General features: G+C 41.3%; 1 protein-coding gene and 1 long non-coding RNA gene across 2 annotated transcripts; both read right to left on the reverse strand.

The window, feature by feature from the left end:
* Window positions 1–653: 653 nt before the first annotated feature.
* Window positions 654–3401, reverse strand: LOC138881208 (uncharacterized). The gene is made up of 5 exons (XM_070161417.1): window positions 3234–3401; window positions 2721–3017; window positions 1518–2549; window positions 1179–1328; window positions 654–1058 (listed from the first exon to the last, which is right to left on the reverse strand). Exons 1-5 carry the CDS (start codon window positions 3399–3401, stop codon window positions 654–656), a joined length of 2052 nt encoding a protein of 683 aa, XP_070017518.1.
* Window positions 3402–11175: 7774 nt separating this feature from the next.
* LOC138882360 (uncharacterized) lies at window positions 11176–24127 on the reverse strand. The gene is made up of 2 exons (XR_011403950.1): window positions 23619–24127; window positions 11176–11499 (listed from the first exon to the last, which is right to left on the reverse strand). It is a non-coding gene; the product is annotated as an uncharacterized lncRNA (long non-coding RNA).
* Between the last annotated feature and the right edge of the window lie 532 nt (window positions 24128–24659).

Here is a 24659-nt window from a genome sequence, read left to right on the forward strand (position 1 = left end):
TGACTTCTTCCTTGATTTTTAGGCTCATATCTTGTTTGAACTTTCTGAGTTTTTGCTTCACCGGCGGACACATTAGATTGGTAGGCAACTTATGAGCCACTATGGATGTGCTCAGACCAGTCATGTCATCATATGACCATGCAAAGATATCCTCATATTCCTTTAGGAAACGAATGCACTCTTCCATCTCTAACGGTGATAAGTGAATGCTTATGCGAGTCTCCTTGACGGTTTCGACATCTCCCAAATTAATTGCTTCGGTTTCGTCCAGGTAGGACTTAGGTTTGTTCTCAAAGTTCTCAACTTCTCTGACAATTTCCTCACGTATTTCATCTTCTTCTTCTGAGTCACTATCCATATGTTGCGTTGCCTCATTACATGTCACAGTCATTGGTTCATCAGGAAAAGTAATAATAACTTTGTAGAAAAAAATGTGAAAGATAATAATGAATACTAAATAGTAGTGCGTTAATTAAATTTGAAAATATCCAAAACAGGTACGGCTTGATGACTCGAGCAATTATTTCGAAACAAAATGCGTCTTTAAAATAAAATTACTGAAAATATTTTAAATGCCTAGCGTGACTATAAAACAAATTAGGCTAATTGCCAAGCTACCCAGGGACTCGACGGGTCCGGGATGGTGTGGCAGTCTAATTCTTGAGAACGGCTCCCTTCTCCACAATCTGAATGGTGAGGCCTTCTTCCTCATCCTCCTCAATTATCACATTGCAATCCATATTCTCGTCTTCTAGGAACAAGTTTCTCAACCCAACCAAAGCTTCTTCCTCTGCAGATCCCCATATTGTATCGGCCTGGTGAAAAGTCTGACTTAGGTGTAGTACCGGCTGCTCAAGAGGGTAATAAGGACCATGCCATGGAGGCGACCAATCATCATATTCTTGCCAAGTGTATGGATATCTCAGCCCGAAAGTTGTACCATGTTTTAACTGTATCGGTTTGGTAATGCCCTGGAGTTTCTTCCCAAGCCCTTTGCCGGATTCATACCCAGACCATGCCAGTATGCTTTCTATTTTTTTACTCCACCACTTGTCCTTCTAAATTGCGTTGACATGTTCAATGTGGTGATAAGTTTCTCCACCCAACCTTCTATTCTCGATGACCGGGATAGTTTGACTGGTGTAAATAGGGTTACTTCCATCTCCGTGAATGATTACCTTCTGATGGTTCCATTCAAACTTCACGTCCTGGTGTAGCGTGGAAGCCACGGCCCCAGCAGCATGCATCCAAGGTCGACCCAATAGAAGATTGTATATAGCTGATATGTCTAGTACTTGGAACTCAACATCGAACCAAGTTGGTCCCATCTGCAGGCAAAGGTTAATCTCCCCAATCGTGGACCTTTGAGACCCATCAAACGCTTTCACGTTCATGCTTCCTGCCCGTATCTCATGGAAATCTTTGCCCAATCTTTTCAGAGTAGTCAATGGACAAATGTTGAGGCTTGAACCCCTATCTATTAGGACCCTGGCAATGAATTTGTCTTCGAACTGTACCATGATATGTAGTGCCCTGTTGTGACTTAACCCTTCAGGCGGTAGTTCATCCTTATAGAAGGTGATCTTGTGACTTTCCAGTACTTGCCCTACCATGTTGGCCATCTCTCCACTGGTGATGTTGTTGGGCACACAAACTTCATTCAACACCTTTATCAGAGCATTTTTATGTACCTCCGAATTTTGCAATAGCGACAAGATGGATATCTGGGCGGGGGTCTTGTTTAAATGATTGATGACAGAGTATTCCCTCGCCTGTACTTTCCTCCAAAGATTGTCTGGTCCAGTTTCAATGACAGGTTGTTTGGTAGCAGCCTCCTTGCTTGATCCTCCCAAATTTTCAGGTGTATAGATCCTTCCAGTTCTGGTCATTCCCTGTGTGGCACTAGATTCTTCCATCTTTGCTTTTCCCTTTCGCCTAGCTTCGGCGACGTAATCCCAAGGTATGGCATTGGACTTGAAAGGAAGCGTGGTTACTACTGTCACTGTGAAGGGTGTGTCCACTTCTACCTCAAATGGAATAGGTGTGGCTATGGGTGATGTTATTTCTAACTCAAATAGAACCAATGCGGTTACCTCAACCTCAATTGGCGGATATACCTGGACCATAATAGGATTGAGCGTGACTATGGGCTTCTTAGGATCGTCGCCCTCTTTGATAAGTCTAATTGATCCATCTGTATCCCACTCCTCATCAGTTTCTATCACATTGATCCCTTCACCCCTATGATATGGAAGAGGATTGTTGCGGACGTTGGGTGCAGCTTCCTTCGCCTGCATGACCTTGTTATCAATTAATGTCTGGATCTTATCTTTCAATATCCGGCACTCGTCAATAGTGTGCCCTTTCATATTAGAATGATATGCATAGGTTTTATTCGGGTTGACCCATTGAGATGAGTTCTCCATTGCCACAACGGGAATAGGGGTGACATAACCAGCAGCCTTCAACCTTTCGTACATCTGGTCGATCGGTTCAGCAATGGTGGTGTATTTTCTGAGTGGTTTGCGATCAAAATTAGGTTGGGGTTTCTGGTAATTTGGATGAGTTGGAGGTGAATGATAGTAGGTTGGCTGGGTGTTATAAGTGTGATAGGCAGTGGTGGGTTGAGAATATCTGGGAGGTGAGGGTTGGTATGTAGGTGGGGGTGTTTGGTATGTGAGTGGAAATTTTGGGCCTTGGGCCACCATTACTACCGCTACTTCTTTCTTCTTTGATATGCCACTTGATTGCAATGCTTTGTTCGTGGCTTGCAGTGCCTCAAAATTTGTCATCATCCCGCTTTTAATTCCCTCTTCAATCCTTTCTCCGAATTTGATGATATCAGAGAACTTATGATTCTCAATAACCATCAACCTTTCATAATATTGTGGGTCATGTGCCCAGACAAAGAACTTGTTTATCCATTCCTCGTTTAATGCTGGTTTGACCTTGGCTGCTTCTGACCTCCACCGAGTACCATACTCGCGAAAAGTCTCAGTTGGCTTCTTCTTTAGGTTCTGGATATAGAAGACATCTGGTGCATTCTCTGTATTGAACCTGAACCGGTCCATAAAGTCTGATGCCATGCTCACCCAATTGGCCCATTTCTTAGGATTCTAGCTTATGTACCAGGATAGGGCATCTTCGGTAAGACTTCTCATGAAGAGCTTCATTCGAATCCTTTCATCCTTTCCGACCCCCACGAGCTTGTCACAATAAGTTCTTAAAGGAACCTTGGGATCACCTTTTTCGTCAAACATTTTAAACTTTGGAGGTTTGTAACCCTCAGACAGTTCCACATATGGTTGTATGCATAAATCCTCATAGTTCAGACCTTTTATCCCTTTACCTCCTTCAACACCCTGAACTCGACTTGTCAACTTCTTGAGTTCCTCGACCATGTTCTTGATGAGCAGGTCCTTCTTAGCGGATTCTGGTGTATAGGAGATTGGTTGAGTGGAGTGAGGTAGGGTTTCCACGTATATGGGGTTATTTTGGTGGGTGCCAGGGAATTGGGTGTAGTGGTGGTCATTGGTCAAGTTTTGAGGATCAGGAATAGGTTGTGGTGTGTTCTGAGGAGTGTGATAGGTAGTGGTTTGTGGGTATTGGGTTGTTGATGATGGTGTTGTGGAGGATTTGGTACCGGTAGAGGATTGGGATTTTAAGGTGGTGTGGCATATTAATGGGGTAGGGGAGGATTTTGTGGACGTTGGTTTGGCTTATTTTGAGGAGGTGCTGGGTTTTGAGCATTTTGTTGGTTAATGTCTGGGACGTTTAGGGTGAGGGAGAAATTTTCCAAGTTGCGGACATGCTCAAGTTCCCCTTGTAACTCTAGTATTTTCTGCTCCAATCGTAGGACCAAATCATTCTAGGCCAGAGTACTCCGATTGAAGTTTCAATATTCTCAGCATTTTCTTTTCGGATACCACTCAAATCATCCATCTTAGCTTTTCCTCTGCTTTTCGGATTACTCGACGAAGGAGGAGGTGGAGGACCTCTAGATCTGATGTGATATGCTGATGATGCTAGTATGTGCGAACCAACCTTAGGGGATGTGAATAATAAAAATAAAGAAAAACAAAAGATAAACAAGTTAGTAAGGATTCTGAAAATGTTTGCAGTATTTAAACACATATTGCAGGAATGTAAATCTATGTCCTAATTTGGGAGCCTCATTGTGCCTGAGGTAGGCCTAGTGACAAATAGAATTGGAGAATTTCCGTGCCAATAATTGCCTCATTTCATTAATGTAAAAATAGATAAATCTAAAATGACACTAAATAAGATAAGTCGCTGATGGCACTTGGCCTTATTACATTTGAAAAAGCAAATAAACCAAATCTACTTGGTCCCAGAAGGACCTTCTCCAGGCTGGATGTTTTTGGCTTCGTCGATCAGATTCTCGAGTTCGCACAGGTTCAACAATAGGTATGATCTTGCTAGATGTCCTCCTTCATTTCCTTCGGTATTCTGGCAATCGGTGACTCTCTTCCTCATCTTTCCTTCCAATTCTATTAAACTATACTCCAGATATTCCAACATTTCGCTTGATTTAACAGCCATCTCCCTCCATTCATTAATTAGTTCCATTCGGTCTTGTGTCACTCCATGTGCTCATTAATTAGTTCCATATCGGTCTTGTGTCGCTCCATGTGCTCGACCTCGGACTCGTGAACTCTTTTGCGCAATTTGTTGTACTTCACTTGTGCCTCGGCAATATGACTTTATTTCCTGTACCAACCCTTGGCTCGAATATTCTTGCTTTGTTATCCTCTAACCATGATGGGTAAAAGTACACATGACCAGCATGATATCGATCTGGCTCGATGGTATCCTTTTCCACGACAATTTTCAAATGCCACATGTGCTGAGCTTCACATTGTATGGGACGTCGCTATCCTTAAAATCTACCCTGCAGTGACTCATTTTAGCAACTTGCGGTATGACCTGCTTTCTGCCTGCCTCTCATAACTCTGATGGGAGCATAAGGGTATATGCCCCTCAACCCAATCAGTACCAAGTGTAGAACATCCCTATATTTGATGATGAACTCGTCAGTAGGGAACCATTCGAACATCCATTGAACCTGATCCTCAGTCAAGTTGACTCATCCTATAACATTTTCGGTTAGAGCAAACCTGTCTGGGATATAAGTCATTCTCTTAAGATGATGGAAAGCTATGTGTGTTTACCGTAAAAATGGTAATAAAAATTAAATTTGATTATGGGACTCTAAAAATACGTGATCTATTTTTATGCTAGTTGTTAAGTAGTTGATGCTATGTATATGAGACTTAGAAACGAAATGAGAATTAAGGATAGGGTGATAATCAAACCGATAGGCTAATTATTGGGGCCTCAAGCTTGTCGATTCAGGGCCTCGAGGTCGATTCCGGAGCTCAGCTGGGAGCTGTCGAGGATTGTCGAAGTATGGCTAACAGTTATGACAAAATCAATAAAGTCTCTTTATGGCCAATGATAAGCAATAAATTAAGAACAATAACGAAGATAATAAATGAAAGCAACGATAAATGGGAACAATAATATCGAAGAACATCTTAGAGAGCAAAGAGAATTTCTTGTATGTTTCTTGGGGAGCAACTGAAGCAACATGCCTTTACAAGATGACAAAAATCCCCTTTATATAGGAGGGGAATCCCAACATAGTACAAAATACATTAATTATAAAGATAAAGGGATGGGACATCTAGATGACACCCTGACCCAGGGCTAGGGTAGTCCACTAGGCTCTGTCAGTCCTAGCCGTGTACCTTGGGAACTCCCTACTCCTACCATATATGTGGTCGGCATTATTCAAAGGTCGGGCATCGATGAACCTCGAAGGGGAAATTTGACCGTAGCCTTGAAGCCTCGAGGCTTCGAGATGATCTTTTGAGGTGCCTTGATAATGAGGAATTGGACCCTCCGATTTCACCGTACACAGATAGTCTCCGCATTTCTTAGAGTGAAAGTAATGAGAAATGACCTTGAACCTTTGTCCCCTCCGTTATTCTTGCGATGACGGCAGTCATAAGGTGCCAAAAGACGGTGCACATACAACCCTCGAAGGCCTCCACATTGATCATGACAGTTAGCTGCCCCTTGGCCTCCTTCAATGCGCATGCGGGGCTTCTATAAATACTCCCTTCCTTGTTCTTACCAATTCATTACATTTCCGAAACCCAGAAAAGGTTCCTTCTTATTTTACCCTTTTCTTTCCTAGGAACGCGACTCCCCTTTCTCTCCTGGAATTTTCCAGCAATGGCAAAAACTTCCGCCTCTGTTTCCCAGAAGAATATGGCCTCATCCTCTTCTCTTTTACCTCAAGGTGAAGCGACAATGCCTCCTCGTGCTGAAGAATGCATTCCAGGATCTTTCGCGATGGCTTTTGATTTCAAGGTCGAGAGGCCTTCTTCGAAGCCGGGGCGCAGTGAGCCCATGACTCAGTATATTAGCTTGATAACAAACATCGGAAGAGTGAAAGCTGATTGTTGCTGGGGGGATGAGGTGCTTGTGGGGATCCCTTCTTGGGAGGAGGATATTACGACATACTGTAAGCACGTGATTTTTGCCCTATATGAGAATTACTCCCAAAAAATTCAAAAAATAAAATGATTTTTCTTTGGTGTGCAATTTTGTGATATTTTGAAGAATTATTTGTATTTGTCTGTGCGTGTTTATTCGCTAAATTAATAAAAAATACAAAAATATGTCGCATTTTGCATGTAGGATTTAATTCTACAATTGTTAGTAATTAAAATTGTTTTACAAAAATTAAAAATTACAAAAATAGGCATCGTTTGCATTTTTAGCATTTAATGTCCAAATATACAATTTTATGCTTAATTAATACTTAATTGTGCGTTAATTGTTATTGGGAGTTAATTTGCGCCTTTATAACTTAATTTAGTTCTTAATAATAGTTTAAGTATTTTTATAATTTAGTTTTAGAGAAATAAAAGAAGAAAAAAGAGCGAAAATATAAAGAAAGTCGGAATTGGGCCTCTTCTTCAATTTCAAGCCACAGGCCCAAAAAACGGCCCAATCTTCCCTACGACCCAGTCCATTTCGAACTGGGTCGACCCAGTCCATAACCCAAAAGACCCAAACCCCTTTGTCTTACATTTTACAAAACAAAACAAAAATAACAAAAACAAAAAACCCTAAACTAAACATCCGCCCCCTTCCTTACTTTCATCTCCTCCAAACTCCAAAAAACACCCCATCCATGGCTGCCCAAACCAGCTCCCTTCGTCCAGTCCGGCACCCACGCATCGACCACCGCCAAACACCATTGTTACACCCAGTCGCTTGGCCCGTCGACCCTACTGTTCCGTCGCCTCCTTCCACTGTTACACCCAGTCGCTTCCATGGCCAAGCTCATCGTCGACCAGCTGCTCAGGTTGCTGCATCCTTCTCCTTCGATGTCCTTAAGCCGAACAAGTCGACGCCACTGTGTCATGCTGCTGCCCATGTCCAGCTGCGACGAGCGTCCATGGCTACTCCAAGCTCGCGCTACTGCTTTTGTCTCTCGCTGCTGCCCTTGTTTCTGAAACACCATGGATTCCATGGATGCGGCTCGTCGCTGCTTACTCCGTCGCTAGCCAAACACACGAACAACTGCTTCAGTCTCCGAACTACTGCTGCTCGCGTTTCTGGTAGTTGAATTCGCTGGCCATGGCAGCATCGTCATTAGCTGCTTCTGCCTCCTTCGTCATCCCGTTTGCTACTGCTTCATCGTCCAGATTTTGCTACTGTCCTGTTTCTTCAGTTACTTCGTAATCGCGTTCGTCATCGTTGGTTCGAGCTTTGGTCGAGGCTCGTCAAATTCGTTGTTGGTTTAGTCGTTTGTTCGTCGTTCATCTCCGGTTAGTAGATTTTTGAATTTTATTTTGTCCGCATTTCATTTTGATATTTTCGAATCTAAAATCGGCAAAGGTTTGTTTTGTTTATCGTTTGAATTAATTTTTAGTTCATGTTCATGTGTTGTTTGTTAAATTAATTTTTCAGATTCCAAATGAAAGATTAATTAGTTATTTTTCATGTTTATTTCATGTTTGTATTGTTGTTTAAGTGAATATTTGTTAGTTTAATGTTTGTTAGATTCAAATTGGAATTTAATTAATTATCTCTTCAATTTGTCTCATGTTGTTATGTATTTTCCGGAAATTAGTAATGTTGTTTGAATCATTGAATCTGTCATGTTTTGTTGCTTAAAGATAGATTTAATTCATGTTCGTCTTGGTTTGAAGTTCATGTTTAAATCCAGTGATTTAATGTGAGTTTATGTTTGTTTGTGATTTGTTGATTTAATTTGAATCATGCATATTGTTGTTGGTATTGTTGTATCTTTGTTCATCCATTGATGATCTAAATTAACCAGGATTGGTTCCCGATATGGTTGATTTATTTCCATTAATTTGGAGTTTGTATTGTTCATCATGTTCATGTAAATTGTTGTTGAATATTGTTGAAGAATTGGTCATCTTGACTATATTTTGGTTGAGTTATGATTAATTGATTGTTTAGAGCAGAGGGGTAATTTGGTAAATTGCATTGCATCGGGGGTAGAATGGTAATTTCAGTAAGGTCGGAGGGGGTAGTTTAGGAATTGTACATTTTGTAATTGTTTATTTGAAGCATGAGGGACAAAATGAAATGGGGTGGGTTGTGATATGATTATTTAATATAAAGGGGGGACAAGATTTAAATTAAAGGGGGAATCTTGCATTATTTTAAATGAAGCATGGGGGACAAAATGAAATGGGGTGGTGTGATATGTTTATTTAATGTAATGGGGATGAGTGGAAAGATAATGGGTTGGGTAGAGAAAAAGTATTGATTTAATTGATTAAAAGATTTATGGGATGGGATTATATATATGAAGTCTTGAACAAAAGAACAAAAATACAGAGAGAGAACACATACAGACGAGAAAAAATACACACACAGATAGAGAGAAAAAACGGACAGAGAATAGAAGAGAGAAAAATTCCGAAAAAATATTTAAGCTTTCAAAATAAAAATAAAAGCTAAAAAATCTACTGCTTTCTTTCTTTGTTTGAAATTAGTATTAATGGTTGTTGTTTCATTTAAAGCTTAAAGCTTTTGTTTTTGGGATTACTACTCCACCGGTCTGTTACCGGTTTGTTACTGTTGCTGGGCAGTTGTTGCTGTTGCACTGTTATTACTGTTGCTGATTTTCATCTTCATTTTCTTTTGCTTCCAATATCAGGTACATATCTTTTAAACTCATATTGTGAAGAGCTTCAACATGGCAAGTAAATGAAGTTTGGAATTATAAGGATGTCTTCTACTCATTTAAATTTTATTAGTTTAAATTTCAGTTTTGTTTTAGTTGGTTAATATAGTATTAAATCAATTAGTAGATTAGTTCTCTTTCTTAATAACTAATGGCTTAGTTATTTTAGGAACGCGATCAACTCATTTCTTTTAATATATGAAATAATGTCAATGATTTTTTTTACAAAATATAGAGTTAAGTGTTTGCAAATAGTCGCATAGGCAGAGAATAAGAATTGGTTTATTTATCTCAAACTCAATCTTTGTAAACAAATTAACCAAACAATTATAACTTTGGACTAAAAACAAGTATATGAGAAGGATATGGGATTTACAAGCACGAATTGCAACATTTTATGTCAAGGATATGTAGAAATAGAATTCGCATTAAATATAACAATAAAAATTCTTCAGAAACTATTAATTTGTTTATCAAATTAATTCTTTTTCCAGTTTTATATGCGATTCGATTTTTGGATATGTTAATGTTGTATCCACGATAAAAATGGTAGTATTTTTAGTTACATGTTGTTTGTTTCTTTTTCATATCATTAATTCTTTAAAATTTGAATAGTTTTGAGGTATATAATTCATACGCGTAAAATAAGACTTGTAGCAACGCCTAATAAATTTTGAATTCTTTGTCAAGAAATTTGGTGGCATCCCAATCGGTAATTCTCCATGATTCTTACATTTAAAAATAGATGGATGCAATAAACATTTATGGAAAATCTATACTACTATTAAGAATCTTTTGCGTGATTAGGGATGCGTTCGCGTAACCTGATTATATTTCTAAAAGCAATTCGGATTATGCGTTCGCGCAACTTCGAACGAACATTTAATAAAAAGGGGGCTCTTCGGAGAATATCAATATTAATTTCATATAACTCGAGATGTGCGGTTCAATATTTAATTATACAAGAGCGACGAACGTTCTTAATTTTATTTTTAGCACAATTTCGAACTTAAGTCTTTTTTTTTATAATAAAAAAATTTCGAAAAAAAATAAATAATAATTATTATATTGTGTATACGTACGCGTGACACGATTTTCACGTTAAAAATATAATTTATAACACGAATATACGTACGCGTGATTCGATTCAAAGAAGGGTCTTTAAATCTAAATAGAAGCGGTAACAATAAAATCATGCAATAAAAATGTATTTAACAAATCAAAATAATCAAGCCAAATATAACAGTTGAGCGACCGTGCTAGAACCACGGAACTCGGGAATGCCTAACACCTTCTCCCGGGTTAACAGAATTCCTTATCCGGATTTCTGGTTCGCAGAATAATAAACAGAGTCATATTCTCCTCGATTCAGGGATTAAAATTGGTGACTTGGGACGCCTTAAAATTCCCAAGTGGCGACTCTGAAACAAACAAACAAATCCCGTTTCGACTGTCCTTCAATTGGAGAAAACTCCCACGCACCCTCGCGGGCGCGGATAAAGGAGGTGCGACACATACAAAATAGGTTTTCTTAATGTGTACGCTTATCTGTTTACTCTAGGGCCGGTGAGGCCATCTTTGCCCCCGATCGACCCAGTGATTCTCTACTTCTGCCAACAATGCCAAGTGACCCTTGGCCAAATTCATCTTTCATTTTGGCGTGTTGTTTACATGATCAGGTATTACGTGAACATGATCGGGGAGGTGCCCTTCACCCTTGATCATCTGATTAGGATGTACAACCCCCGTTTCTTCTCGAGGATAAATACATACGTCTCCATACCGATTTGCAAGACTCTACTAAACCTGCTCATGACTCATGAGACCTATGTAGCCAAGGCTCTGATACCAACTTGTCACGACCCTAAACTCAGACCTAGTTGTGATGGCGTCTATCGTGAAACAAGGCCAGCTGACACAAACTCCCAATCAAGTTAAACAGTTATAATAATTCAATTTAAGGCATTAACATGATTGAATCCCAAAATAACAGTGAAATAGCACAATTCGCGGAAAATAAACACAGTCCGACATCGGGGTGTCACCAGTTATGAACATCTAACATAAGTCTAAGAGTAGGAAAAGTCTACATAGTCTACTACAAAATCCAGTACAAATAAAAATAAAGATAGGAAGGAGAAGCACTGGGTTGCGAACACCGAACAGCTACCTAGTGAACTCAACAAAGTCTGCTGAAATCAATCAACCCTCACTAGTAGGGCCTGAAGCTCCTGAATCTGCACACATGGTGCAGGGAGTAATGTGAGTACGTCAACTCAGTGAGTAATAAAAATAAATGAAGGCTGAGCGATAAGAAAACACGTAAAACACAGCAAAATGCTACAAAGAGGCAGTGTAAAACCTTTACAAAGCAATAAAATAGTGAAATATTATAAAAATACCTTAGTTCAGTATAAACTTCTTTAAATCATTTTTTAGTAGTTAAACGAGTGAATGAAAAGCAGTTAGAAAAGTATAAATGCATAAAACCAGCCCCTCGGGAAAAGTACCAACAGAATCAGTCCCTCGGGCTATCTCACAATCACTCGTATCAGCCCCTCGGGCAATAACATGGAACAACATTAGCCCCTCGAGCTCTATCACATCTCACACTGGGTACCCGCACTCACTGGGAGTGTACAAACTCCGGGATGGCCCCTTACGGTCCAAGCGAAATATCAAGCCATCTCGTGGCATAATCAATGGGCTCTCGGCCTCATATCAAGCCACCTTGTGGCCTACAGCTCAGGCCCTCGGCCTCATAATCATGAATCAGCTCAATACTGTTGTGGTGCGCAGCTCGATCCCATAATAACCTCACAACACAGGCCCTAGACCCTGCTCAGTCGTAAATCTCTGAAAGCCACTCGGGCAAAGTAAAAATATGATGCTCAGCTCAAAATATCATTTAAGATGTCAAAACAGAGTAAACATGGCTGAGTTATAAAAACAGTAGAATATAGCATGACTGAGTACAAGTATAAAGTCAAAATAGTGAGGAATAGTAGTAAAAATCCCCTAAGGATCCAAAATAGTTGGTAGGAGGCCCAAATATGGCGTTTAACCCAAAACATAATGATAGCAAACAGTTTTCAATCAAATACGCAGTAAAACAGTCATTCAGGACGGACTAAGTCACAATCCCCAACAGTGTACAACTCCACACTCGTCGTCTAGCGTGGGCGTCACCTCAATATAACACAACGATGTGAAATCCGGGGTTTCATACCCTCATGACAACATTTACAATCATTATTCACCTCTTACCGGTCCAAACTCTAGCTCGCGATGCCCTTGCCTCTCGAATCAGCCTCCAGATGCTCCAAATCTAACCAAAATTAGTGCAAAACTATCAAAATATGCTAAGGGGACAAAGCCCACTCGAAAGAAATCAAATTACAATACAAGTCCCGAAATTGGCCAAACTCAACCCCGTGCCCACGTCTCGGAATCCAATAAAAATTATATCAATAGACTCATTATCACTCCCCGAGTTCATTCATATCAAAAGCACCAAAATCCAACGACAAACGGCCCCTCAAATCCCAAATTCTAGATCTCCAATTACAAGCCCTAGTTCTTCAATATTTAGGCTTAAATTCTACAAATTCCATGATTAATTAGGTATGAATCACATTTGGATTGAGTATTAAGTCCATAAATCTTACCTCCAAGTGTTCCCCCTTGACTCCCTCCCTTCAAAAAGCTTCAAAATCTCCCAAAAATGGAGGAATTTAGACCCAAAATCGCAGAAATGTGTCTTTTAAACATTCCGTCCAACACTTAAAAATCCTTCATCGTGAACGCGGTCAATGCCTCGCGTTCGCGAAGCACAAATTTGAGTTGACTATTTTTCCTTCTTCGCGAATGCGGCTCCCCTCTCATGAACGCGAAGACTCAGCTTCGCAACCCATTGCGAACGTGGCTTCCCTCTCGCGAACGCGTAGCTTCCTGACTCCAACCCTTCGCGAATGTGGGACCTCCATCATGAACGCTAAGGCCAAATCTACAGTCTCTCATCCTAACCCTTCGCGAACGCGAGGTCCTACTCGCAAACGCAAAGGCCAACGGTCTGCAACACTCACAGCAGATATCTGCAATTTTTCCCAACTTGAAACAATCCGTTTAACCACCCGAAACTCACCCGAGGCCCTTGGGACCCCAAACAAACATGCCAACCTATCCCATAACATCACTCAAAATTGTTCTAACCTTTGGCATGCTCAAAACAACATCAAAACATCAAATTTGCATCGGATTCAAGCCTAAGATTTCCAAAATCTTCCAAATTCTGCTTTCGATCAAAAAGTCTATCAAACCACGTCCGAATGACCTAAAATTTTGCAAACACATCCCAAATGACACAACAGACCTACTGAAACTTCCGGAATTCCATTCCAACCCCTATATCAAAATCTCACCTACCAACCGAAAAATGCCAAAATTTCAATCTCGCCAATTCAAGCCTAAATCTACTCCGGACCTCCAAAACACATTCCGATCACACTCCTAAGTCCCAAATCATCTCCCGAAGATATCCAAACCATTGGAACCCACATACAAGCCCTTTATCACATAAGCCAAACATCCAGTTGACTTTTCCAACTTAAGCTTACACAAAAGAAACTAAGTATCTCAAATCTTACCAAAATCTCTCCGAACTAGAGCCAACCAACCTGATAGCATAAAAATACCACTGAACAAGTCAATAAGAAGCAGAAATGGGAAAAACGGAGCGATAACTCATGAATCGACTTGCCGGGTCATTACAGTCACCCCTCCGGCGCGTGTTCCTGATTCCTGATCGAGATCCCATGGTAAGATGCCCCTTTTGAGCCGTTCTGCACCATATCGGAGTTCTCTTCTTTTGTAGCTAATTATGTATTGTCTATCCTATTTCAGACAGTTGGATAGTGGTATTTTGTATATTCTACTAGTTGCCCTAGTACTTGTGACACTAGTTCCTGGCACACGCTGTAGATTGTCATTTTTGGGTTGCATTTCTATTGTTATGAAATTGTTGATTTTCGAGCTACTAAAATATAATTAAGTGAATATTGAAAATGTTTAAATAAAACAATTGAGAACTCACTAGTTAATTAGGATTGTCTTGCCTGACAACGGTGTTGGGCGCCATCACGTCCTATAGTGAAATTTGGGTTGTGACAACATGGTATCAGTGCACTAGGTTTACGTAGGTCTTACAAGTCATGGGAAAACCTAATAGAGTCTTGCGGATCAGTAAAGAGACGTCTGTATTTATCTTCGAGAGGCTATAAGGTGTTAGGAAACTACTCTTTATTCATCTCCCATCATGTAGTGGATGGTATACTAATTTCCTTCTTCTATTCTCTCATAGATGGTGAGGACACGCATGACTAATTTTCCAAATCCGGGATGAGATGTTCCCCCCATTGCTAGAGGCCAAGGCAGATGCCGGGGGAGGGCACCAGCCCGAGGTAGGGGATGAGGGCATCCTAGAGCTGTTCCAGTAGCATCACCGGCGGATCCTGCGGGGATCCTATCATTAAGAAGTAGGGTGAGGTGCCCGCAGTTAAGCCTACCCCGGCGGACTTCATGACAGCACCGGGTTTCCAGGACGTCATGGGCAGTATGTTGCAGTTCATGGACACCATAACTCAGGCTGGTTTATTTCCAACAGATCCAACTACATACCAGGCGGGATGGGGAACACAGACCCTTACTACTCAAGCTCCTTGTCATATAGCTGCAGTGTATCAGACTCCGGGTGCACTACCCATGGAAGGGGCTCAGCTAGTTGCTGCAGTGGTACACGAGCCCATACATGTTGCGGATGGCGATCCGCAAAAGTTATTGGATAGATGGACTAGGATACACCCTCTTATCTTCGGGGGTGAGCGTTATGAGGAGGCCCAGTATTTCATTGATAGGTGCAGGGACAGACTATACAACATGAGGATATTGGAGTCGCATGGGGTTGATTTCACTACTTTCCAGCTGGAGGGCAGGGCTTGTAGATGGTGGCAGTCTTATGTTCTTGGCAGGCTAGCAGGTTCTCCCCCCATCACTTGGGGTCAGTTCACACAGTTATTCCTGGATAGGTATATTCCACCCTCTGAGAGGGAAGAGCTGCGGTATCAGTTTGAGTAGCTTGAGTAGGGTTAGATGTTAGTGACCGACTATGAGGAAAGGTTTTCTAAGTTATCCCGCCATGCACTGATGATACTTCCTACTGACGCAGAGAGGGTGCAGAGGTTCGTTGCAGGGTTTCATTCTGGAATTAGGGCCTACATGGCCTGAAAGGTGGAGATGGGGATTCCTTATCAGCTAATGGTAGATATTGCTCGGAGGATTGAGGGCTACCGCTTGAGAGGTAGGGAGAAGATGTAGCAGGACAAGAGGGCTAGATTCTACGGAGAGTTCAGAGGTGCCTCGGCTAGGGGCAGGGGTCAGTTTGGGAGGGGCCAGCCTAGCAGGCCCCCATATTCAGCACCACCACCACCTCCTCGAGGTGCTCCAGCATGCCCCTATTTCAGCGCCATTCTAGAGTGTTCTTACAGCCCGCCAGCTATTCAGGGTTCCTCCAGTGGGTATTCAGGTCCCCAGGGTTCTTCTAGGTTCTATTTTAGCGTTATGCCGGAGAGTTCATACCATCTACCAGCTATTCAGGCTTCTTCCAGTGGGTCTACATGCCATCAGGGTCAGACATCAGGGCAGCAGATTGCTGCACCATGGGGTTATTTTGAGTGCGGAGACCTTGGTCATATGTGGAGATACAACCCCAAGCTTCAGAGCAAGTCAGTACAGCAGAGTCAACAGCCCATGATTATAGCACCGGTTGCCCAGCCGCCTAGAGGTGAGGGACAGACTAGTAGGGGCCATCCTAGAGGTGGAGGCTAGACAGGGATAGGTCAGCCAACTACTACTCAGTTAGGTGGAGGCCAGCCAGCCGGCGCTCTAGCCAGATTCTATTCCTTTTCGGCCAGACTAGATGCATTAGCCTCAGATGTCGTTATCACAAGTATTATTTCCATATACGGTAGGGATGCTTCAGTACTATTTGATCCAGGGTCTACCTATTCATATGTGTCATCTCTGTTTGCTCATTTCCTGGATATTCCTCGTGAGTCCCTGGGTACTCCCGTTCATGTATCCACTCTTGTGGGCGATTCTATGGTTGTGGATCAGATCTATCGATCCTGTGTGGTCACATTCTGTGATTTCGAGACTAGAGCAGATCTCTTGTTACTTTATATGACCAACATTGAGGTCATCCTAGGCATGGATTGGTTATCCCCATACCACATCGTTCTGGCTTGCCATGCCCAAACTATTATTTTAGCAATGCTAGAGTTGCCAAGGTTGGAGTGGAAGGGTTCCTCAGTTAGTACATCTAGTCGGGTGATCTCTTTTCTGAAGGCTCGACATATGGTCGAGAAGGGTTGTTTGGCTTGTCTAGCCTATGTTCGGGACACCACCACAGAGTCTCCAGCGATTGATTCAATACCAGTAGTCCGGGAGTTCGTCGATGTATTTCCTTCTGAACTTCCTGGCATGCCACCAGATTGTGATATTGATTTCTGCATTGATTTTATTCTAGGTACCCAACCTATATCTATTCCACCGTACTGTATGGCTCCGAAAGAGTTGAAGGAGCAGCTTGAGGAGTTGTTAGCAAAAGGGTTTGTTAGACCATGTGTGTCACCTTGGGGTGCACCAGTGTTGTTTGTAAAGAAGAAGGATGGGACCATATGGATATGCATTGATTACCGCCAGTTGAACAAGCGTACCATTAAAACAAGTACACGTTACTGTGCATTGATGATTTGTTCGACCAGTTGTAGGGTGCTAGGGTGTTCTCTAAGATCGACATGAGATCAGGGTACCATCAGTTGAAGATTCAGAACTCAGATGTTCCGAAGACTGCTTTCCGTACTAGATATGGTCATTATGAGTTTCTGGTGATGTCTTTTGGCTTGACTAATGCCCCAGTTGTGTTTATGGACTTGATGAATAGGGTGTTCAGACCTTATATTGATCCTTTGATAGCATCTTCATTGAAGACATCTTGATATACTCACGTATCCTGGGAGAGCATAAGCAATATTTGAGAGTAGCGCTTCAAACTTTGCGAGAGCAGAAGCTATATGCTAAGTTCTCCAAGTGTGAGTTTTGGCTAGAGTTAGTGGCATTCTTGGGGCATATTGTGTCAGGAGAGGGTATTAATGTGGATCGCAAGAAGATTGAGGCCGTTTAGAGTTGGCCACGTCGTACTTTAGCGACCGAGATCAGGAGTTTCCTAGGGATAGCAGGTTGTTATCGTCGATTCATGTAGGGTTTTTCATATATTGCAGCACATCTGACTAGATTGACCTAGAAGGGTGCTCCTTTCTGTATGTCTGATGATTGCGAGATGAGCTTTCAGAAGCTCAAGATAGCTTTGACTATAGCACCGGTTCTTGTGTTGCCTTCTGGTTCGGGGATATATACGGTATATTGTGATGCTTCATGCGTCGGCTTGGGAAGTGTGTTGATGTAGGATGGGCGAGTTATTGCATATGCTTCAGGTCAGTTGAAGATTCATGAGAATAACTACCCGGTACACGACCTGGAGTTAGCAGCGATTGTTCATGCTCTTAAGATATGGAGGCATTATCTGTATGGGGTGTCCTGTGAGGTTTACACTGATCATCGCAGCTTGCAACATTTGTTCAAGTAGAGGAATCTTAATTTGAGGTAGCGTAGATGGCTTGAGTTACTAAAGGAATATGACATCGCCATTCTTTATCATCTGGGCAAGGAAAATATGGTCGCAAATGCCTTGAGTAGGAAAGCAGAGAGTATGGGTAGATTGGCATTCATTTCAGCGGAGGAGAGGCCACTAGCTTTGGACATTTAGTCCTTGGCTAACAGACTTGTGAGGTTATACATTTTAGAGCCCTATCGAGTCCTTGCGTGTGTTGTTGCTCAGTCTTCACTTTTGGGGCAGATCAACGCTCGACAAGTTGATAATCCACATTTGGCAGTTCTCAAAGAGACAGTGCTCAGCGACTACATGGTTGGCAGGTTTCTATTGGTGAGGATGGTGTTCTATGACTCCAAGGTCGTCTATGTATTCCTAATGTTGATAGCTTGAAGAAGAGGATTCTAGAGGAGGCACACAGTTCACGGTATTCCATCCATCCAGATGCTACAAAGATGTATCGTGACCGAAGACAACATTATTGGTGGCAGCGGATGAAGAAAGACATAGTTGAGTATGTGGCTTAGTGTTTGAATTGTCAACAGGTTAATATAAGCACCAGAGGCCAGGTGGCCTACTGCAGGAGATGCCTATACCTGAGTGGAAGTGGTAGCACATTACCATAGACTTCGTAGTCGGGTTGTTGCAGACATTGCAGAAGTTTGATGTGGTTTAGGTCATTATCGACAGGTTGACCAAGTCGGCACACTTTATTCCAATGGTGACTACTTATACTTCAGAGAGGTTGGCACAGATCTACGTTCGGGAGATAGTTCAAATGCACGGTGTGCCCGTTTCCATCATATTAGATTGAGGCCCTCAGTTCACGTCACATTTCTGGAGAGTTGTTTAGAGTGAGTTGGGGACCTTTTTGGAGCTCAGCACAACATTCCATCCTCAGACCGACAGAGAGTCGAAACGGACAGATCAGATTTTGGAGGACATGCTTAGAGCATGTGTGATTGACTTTGGAGGACAGCGGGATCAGTTCTTGCTTTTGGCCGAGTTGCTTACAACAACAATTATCAGTCCAACATCGAGATGGCTCCATTTGAGGCTTTATACGGCCGGCGATGTCGTTCTCCTATCGGGTGGTTTGAGCCCGATGAGGCTAAGTTTTATGGTACAGATTTGGTGAAAGATTCCTTAGAAAAAGTAAAGTTGATTCAGGAAAGGCTCTACATAGCTCAGTCCAGAGTTACACGGATCAGAAGGCGTCCGATGTATCATTCATGGTCGGCGAGAAGGTTCTCTTGAAAGTCTCACCGATGAAGGGTATTATGAGATTCGGGAAGAAGGGCAAGTTGAGCCCAAGGTTTATTGGCCCATTTGAGGTGTTGAGGCGATTTGGGGAGGTTGCTTATGAGTTTTCTTTACCTCCCAACTTATCGGGAGTTCATCCAGTTTTTCACATATCTATGCTGCGGAAGTATCACGCTGACTTGTTCTATGTGTTAGACTTCAGTATTATTCAGCTGGATGAGAGATTGGGTTATAAGGAGGAGCCAATTTCCATTATTGATAGGCAGGATCGCTAGATGAGATCCAAGAGGATTTCTACAGTAAAGGTCTAGTGGAGGGGCCAACCAGTCAAGGAGGCGACCTGGGAGACCGAGGAGGACATGCGGAGCAGATATCCATTCTTATTTGGCACTTCAGTTATGAATCTAAACCCGTTCGAGGATGAACGTTTGTTTAAGAGGTGGAGAATTTAACGACCCGACTGGTCGTTTTGATTTTTAGAACCCTGTTCCCCTAGATAAGACTTCCCGTACTTGCTTTACTGATTTATGACTTGCGGGAATGGTTTGTTCCGTATTTGGAAGAGTTTGGGTTGAAATCGGAACACTCGGTTGCTTAAGGTTGGCTTAAAAGGCTAAGTTTGACTTTGGTCAATGTTTTGAGTAAACGACCTCGGAATCTGGATTTGAAGGTTCCAACAGGTTTGTATGATGATTTCAGACTTGGGCATATGTCCGGATCGAGTTTTGGATGACCCTCGAGCGTCTTGGCGCCTATTAGTGAAAGTTGATTCCTTAAGGATTTTGAAGTTCTTAAATATTTGGTTTGGAGCGGGTTTTTATGTTATCAAACTCCAAACGGAGTTCCGAGACTGGGAATAGTTCCGTATTGTCAATTAAGACTTGCACGTAAAATTTGGTGTCAATCCGAGTAGTATAAATGTGTTTTATCACATTGGATGTAAATTGAAGAACTTGAAGTTCTTAGGTTTGGATCAATTAGTTTTAGGGTGTGATTCTTAGATTTAGCGTTGTTTCGGGCATTCCGAGGGTTCTAGCGGGTCTGTTTTATGATTTCAAACTTGTCGGTATGTTCGGGCGGGGCTCGGGGCCCCCGAGCATTAATCGGACGAGGCTCGAGTTAAGTTGGAAAGTTTTTGAAGGAGCTGAAGCTCCTGGTATCTATCATAACCGCACTTGCGGTTGGTCAGCCGCGGGTGCGAGACCGCAAAAGCGGTCGAGTCTTCATAGGTGCGACCAAGGGGAGGAGCCCAGGAACTGCAGATGCGGCTCCTCTTCCGCAGAAGCGGAATCGCAGGAGCGGCCCCTAGACCGCAGAAGCGGTCCCAGCCATCCCAGCCCAACTCCGCAGATGCGGATGTTCCCTCGCAGAAGCAAGACCGCAGATGCGGTCCCCTAACCGCAGGTGCGGAAGTCTCTGAAGGCAGTGCCTTCATTTAATACGGGAATGTGCCATTTTTGACATATTTCATTCATTATTTGGGCAATTTGGGAGCTTCCAAAGAGGGATTTCAACCTAGCACTTGTAAGGTAAGTTACTTCTACTTAATGTGAGTTCAAATACTTAGTTTATGGATAGATTAATACACAAAAATTTGTAAAAATTATGGGATTAGAGTAAAACTTAAGGTTTTGATATAACAAGATTTTACCACGAAATTTGTTATGGAATAAAGTAAAAATCATATATTTTTTATCCTTAGGTTATGAGTAACAACTTTCCTCAAAGATTTCCGGAATCCGGGCACGTGGGCCCAGGGATGGATTTTAGGAAACTTGTATTTAGGGTTGGGAAATTACTTTAATAATTAGAATATGAACTCTTGAGCTTGTATTGACTAGTTCTTACCCTGTTTAATTAGTTTGGATCGTTCGGCTCCAAATTGAGAGTTTGAGCACATTCTTGATATTTCGAAGCAAGCTTTGGAGCAAGGTGAGTTTCCTCTCTAACCTCGTAAGAGGGAAATAAACCCTAGGTGAATCTAATAAATGTATGTCATTGTCTGTTGGGGCTACGTACGTATGTGATGACGAGAGTCTGTGCGTAGCTACTATTATGCTAATTGTCCGGGTAGTTTAGGGCTCGTATCATGCCATACTTGCAAATGCTTATATTCGTACTTGCTAATGAGATCACTTAAGACATGTTAGGGAATGAAAATAAATATAAATGACCATATGCACTTACTAGAGAACTTGCATGAATTTATTTGACTATAAATGTACATTTATGTGCCTCCTTTATAATAATTGATATTTGTGGATCGGGCCGATCACATCGGTAGAAATAGAGGCATCTATGGTTTGAGCCATTCGACCCTCTGGCAGTGCACAATTATTATTATGTTGGACCAAGTCGTACGACCTCAGCATAATGTGCGCATAATATTTATGTGGAATAACTCCATGATTTACTCTGTTTAAATGCTTGAAGTGCAAATTATTATGTGACATGACTGAATTTGATATATCGTGTCCTCCTAAATTGTGATATAGTTATTATATTAATACTAATCATGCTTAGTGTAAGTCATATATATTATTGTTGATATTGACCTTAGTAAGTGTCAAGTCGACCCCTCGTCACTACTTCTTAGAGGTTAAACTGGATACTTGCTGGGTACATATTAGATATGTACTCATACTACGCTTCTGTACTTAACTGTACAGGATCTGAGGCAGGTGCATCTAGTCACCCCTCCGGCGCACGTTCCAGATTCCTGATCGAAATCCCACGGTGAACTGCCCATTCTGAGCCATTCTGCAGCATACCGGAGTTCTCTTCTTTTGTAGCTAATTATGTACTATCTACTCTATTTCAGGCAGTAGGATAGTGGTATTTTGTATATTCTACTAGTTACCCTAGTACTTGTGACACTAGTTCCTGGCACACGCGGTAGGCTATCATTTTTGGGTTGCATTTCTATTGTTATGAAATTGTTGATTTTCGACATGCTACAATATAAGTTAAGTGAATATTGAAAATGTTTATATAAAACAATTGAGTGTCACACCTCCTTTTTTTCTACACCCCGGAAAGGGTATAAGGGAGTTTTTTCCAACTTAAAGTGACAATCTAAACGGGATTCATTTATTATTAAAAATTTAGAGTCGCCACTTGGGATAATTTATGGTGTCCCAAGTCACCGGTTCAAATCCCGAATCGAGGAAAAGATTGACTCTGTTTTACAGTCCGCGAACACAGAAATCCGGGTAAGGAATTCTGTTAACTCGGGAAAAGGTGTTAGGCATTCCCGAGTTCCGTGGTTCTAGCACGGTCGCTCAACTGTTATTTTTGACCTAATTATCTGATTTTAAAACACTTTTAAACCTATGTGCATTTTAACTTTAAAAACTGCTTTTAATTATCTTGAGGAAGATTTCAACGTCATCTAAAACACATCTTGGACTACGTCACATAAATGCACCCGCGGTCCATGACACATTTTATCCAACGTTGCTGAGATTTGAATTTGGGTCACATAAATGCACACCCGAGTTTAAGGAAATTATTTTAAATTATGCGCCTAAAACAAACTGCGAAAGTTCACAAATTATTTCTTTCTACTATGCAATCTGCCTTTTTAAAGGTAGGGGTAAGGTCTGCGTACACTCGACCCTCCCCAAACCTCACTTGCGGGACTAAACCGGGTTTGTTGCGGTATACTAACACTGTAATCTGTTGTCTTACATGAAATATTTTATAATAAATTAAGAAAGCTGGCTAAGTGACACAACAGAATAGTTTGACTCTAACTTTATAATTGATAAATTCATAAACAACGAATACTTTATCGACAGTTGAAATTACGCTATTTGGTACTCCAAAGAAACAACAAATACTTAAAAACCAAGAACTGCAACTACCATCTACTTTTCTCCGTTTTCTTACCATAAACCATTCATAACGAATTTAACCCAATTAAAGGTTTCAGAAGACATTTTTTGCTCAATCACTATTGGAAAGAAAACAAAGTTAAACCCAAAACGATTCCAAATTCAAGGCTAAACCAAAAAAAAATTAACTTACAACCTAAAATTCTAACACTGCAGTAAAAAGATGAAACCTTTTATCCATTATTATCTTCCAAATACACGCCTAACCATCCAAGTTGTGAATCCAAGACTTTGATAAAACTAAAACAATGTAATACCATAGTGATAAAATTCATAAGGGGAAAATGCTTATACAAAAACTACAGCAGAAAATGGGATACGAAATAGAAGATTAAAATATAAGCAGCTGTTGAACATGTAAGAAATCAATTTCCAGATCCATGGAACAATTATTCAGAGCAATAACGAGTTGAGATTCATTGAAAAAAAATAATCCTTCATTAAATAGATAGTACAAGTTCAGGAAGTGTACCTAGAAACTTGGAAAAGCAAACTTCAAATAGCCAAATAAAGGCTGAATCAGGCAGATTTGTGCTAGAAGAAGCCAAAACCAGTAGGCTCAAGCAGCAGAACAACAACAAACGAGCAACAAACAAACACTAATTCGAGCTTCAACAGTCCACACCTCAGTCAGATCCGAATTTCACGTAACAGCAAATAAACAACAAAAGAACGGAGGTGAGATCGAAACCAATGGTTATTGGCTCATTTTTTGTCTCTCACTTTCGTTTTCCTTTCTTTTTCCGCAGGTAGCTGCTGATTTCTTTTGGATCTTTGGTTGCTAGGTTCAGGGAGATGGGGTTCGGATCCTTCTTTTGCGCCGTTACTTGTTTTTTTTTCCAGATTTCCCCCCCCCCCCCCCTTTAGGTCTATGTGTTCTCCCTTTTAAACTTCTAGCCTCTCTCCCTTTCCAGCTCCTCTTTTTCTTTACAATTGTATTATTTCAGCTTTTTGAAATGTTCATCCCAAGTTGTCTTATTTTCCAACTCTTAAAAGTATTGAATAGGGTGTCCTTTATATTGTTGATCCCCTTTTTATTAAATTAATCCCTAGACTGATCCTACCATGTGCTAGCAACTTCTTAAGTAGGTGAGATACACCTTTTCATTAAACAATTTTTAGGCTATCTTAAAGGCTTCCTAATTAATTTCAAACACAGTTGGGATTTGAATTCTTTCAGACAAATAAATATCCCAAACTTAGTTCAAACCCTCTACACTCCTCTACACACTGTTATGCATGTCCCAAAGAAAAGAACAGAACGATTAGGCGTCGATGAGAACCAACAGAGAACCAAACAGAAAACCAGCCAGAAAACCAAACAGAAGGTGGCCTAAATATCTTGGCGCTTGAAATCACGCATACTAGAAAATCATAGAACCAAACAGAAAGCCATGAGAAATGCATCGCTGGTTCAGACTTATTCAAACAAATCCTAAAGTCGGATAAATCGTCCATTTCAACTCGAGAAAACTTAATCCCAAGAGATATTTCAACACCATAAACAGCTAAA

This window comes from Nicotiana sylvestris, chromosome 11 (assembly GCF_000393655.2).
Source record: "Nicotiana sylvestris chromosome 11, ASM39365v2, whole genome shotgun sequence".
Taxonomy (NCBI): domain Eukaryota; kingdom Viridiplantae; phylum Streptophyta; class Magnoliopsida; order Solanales; family Solanaceae; genus Nicotiana; species Nicotiana sylvestris.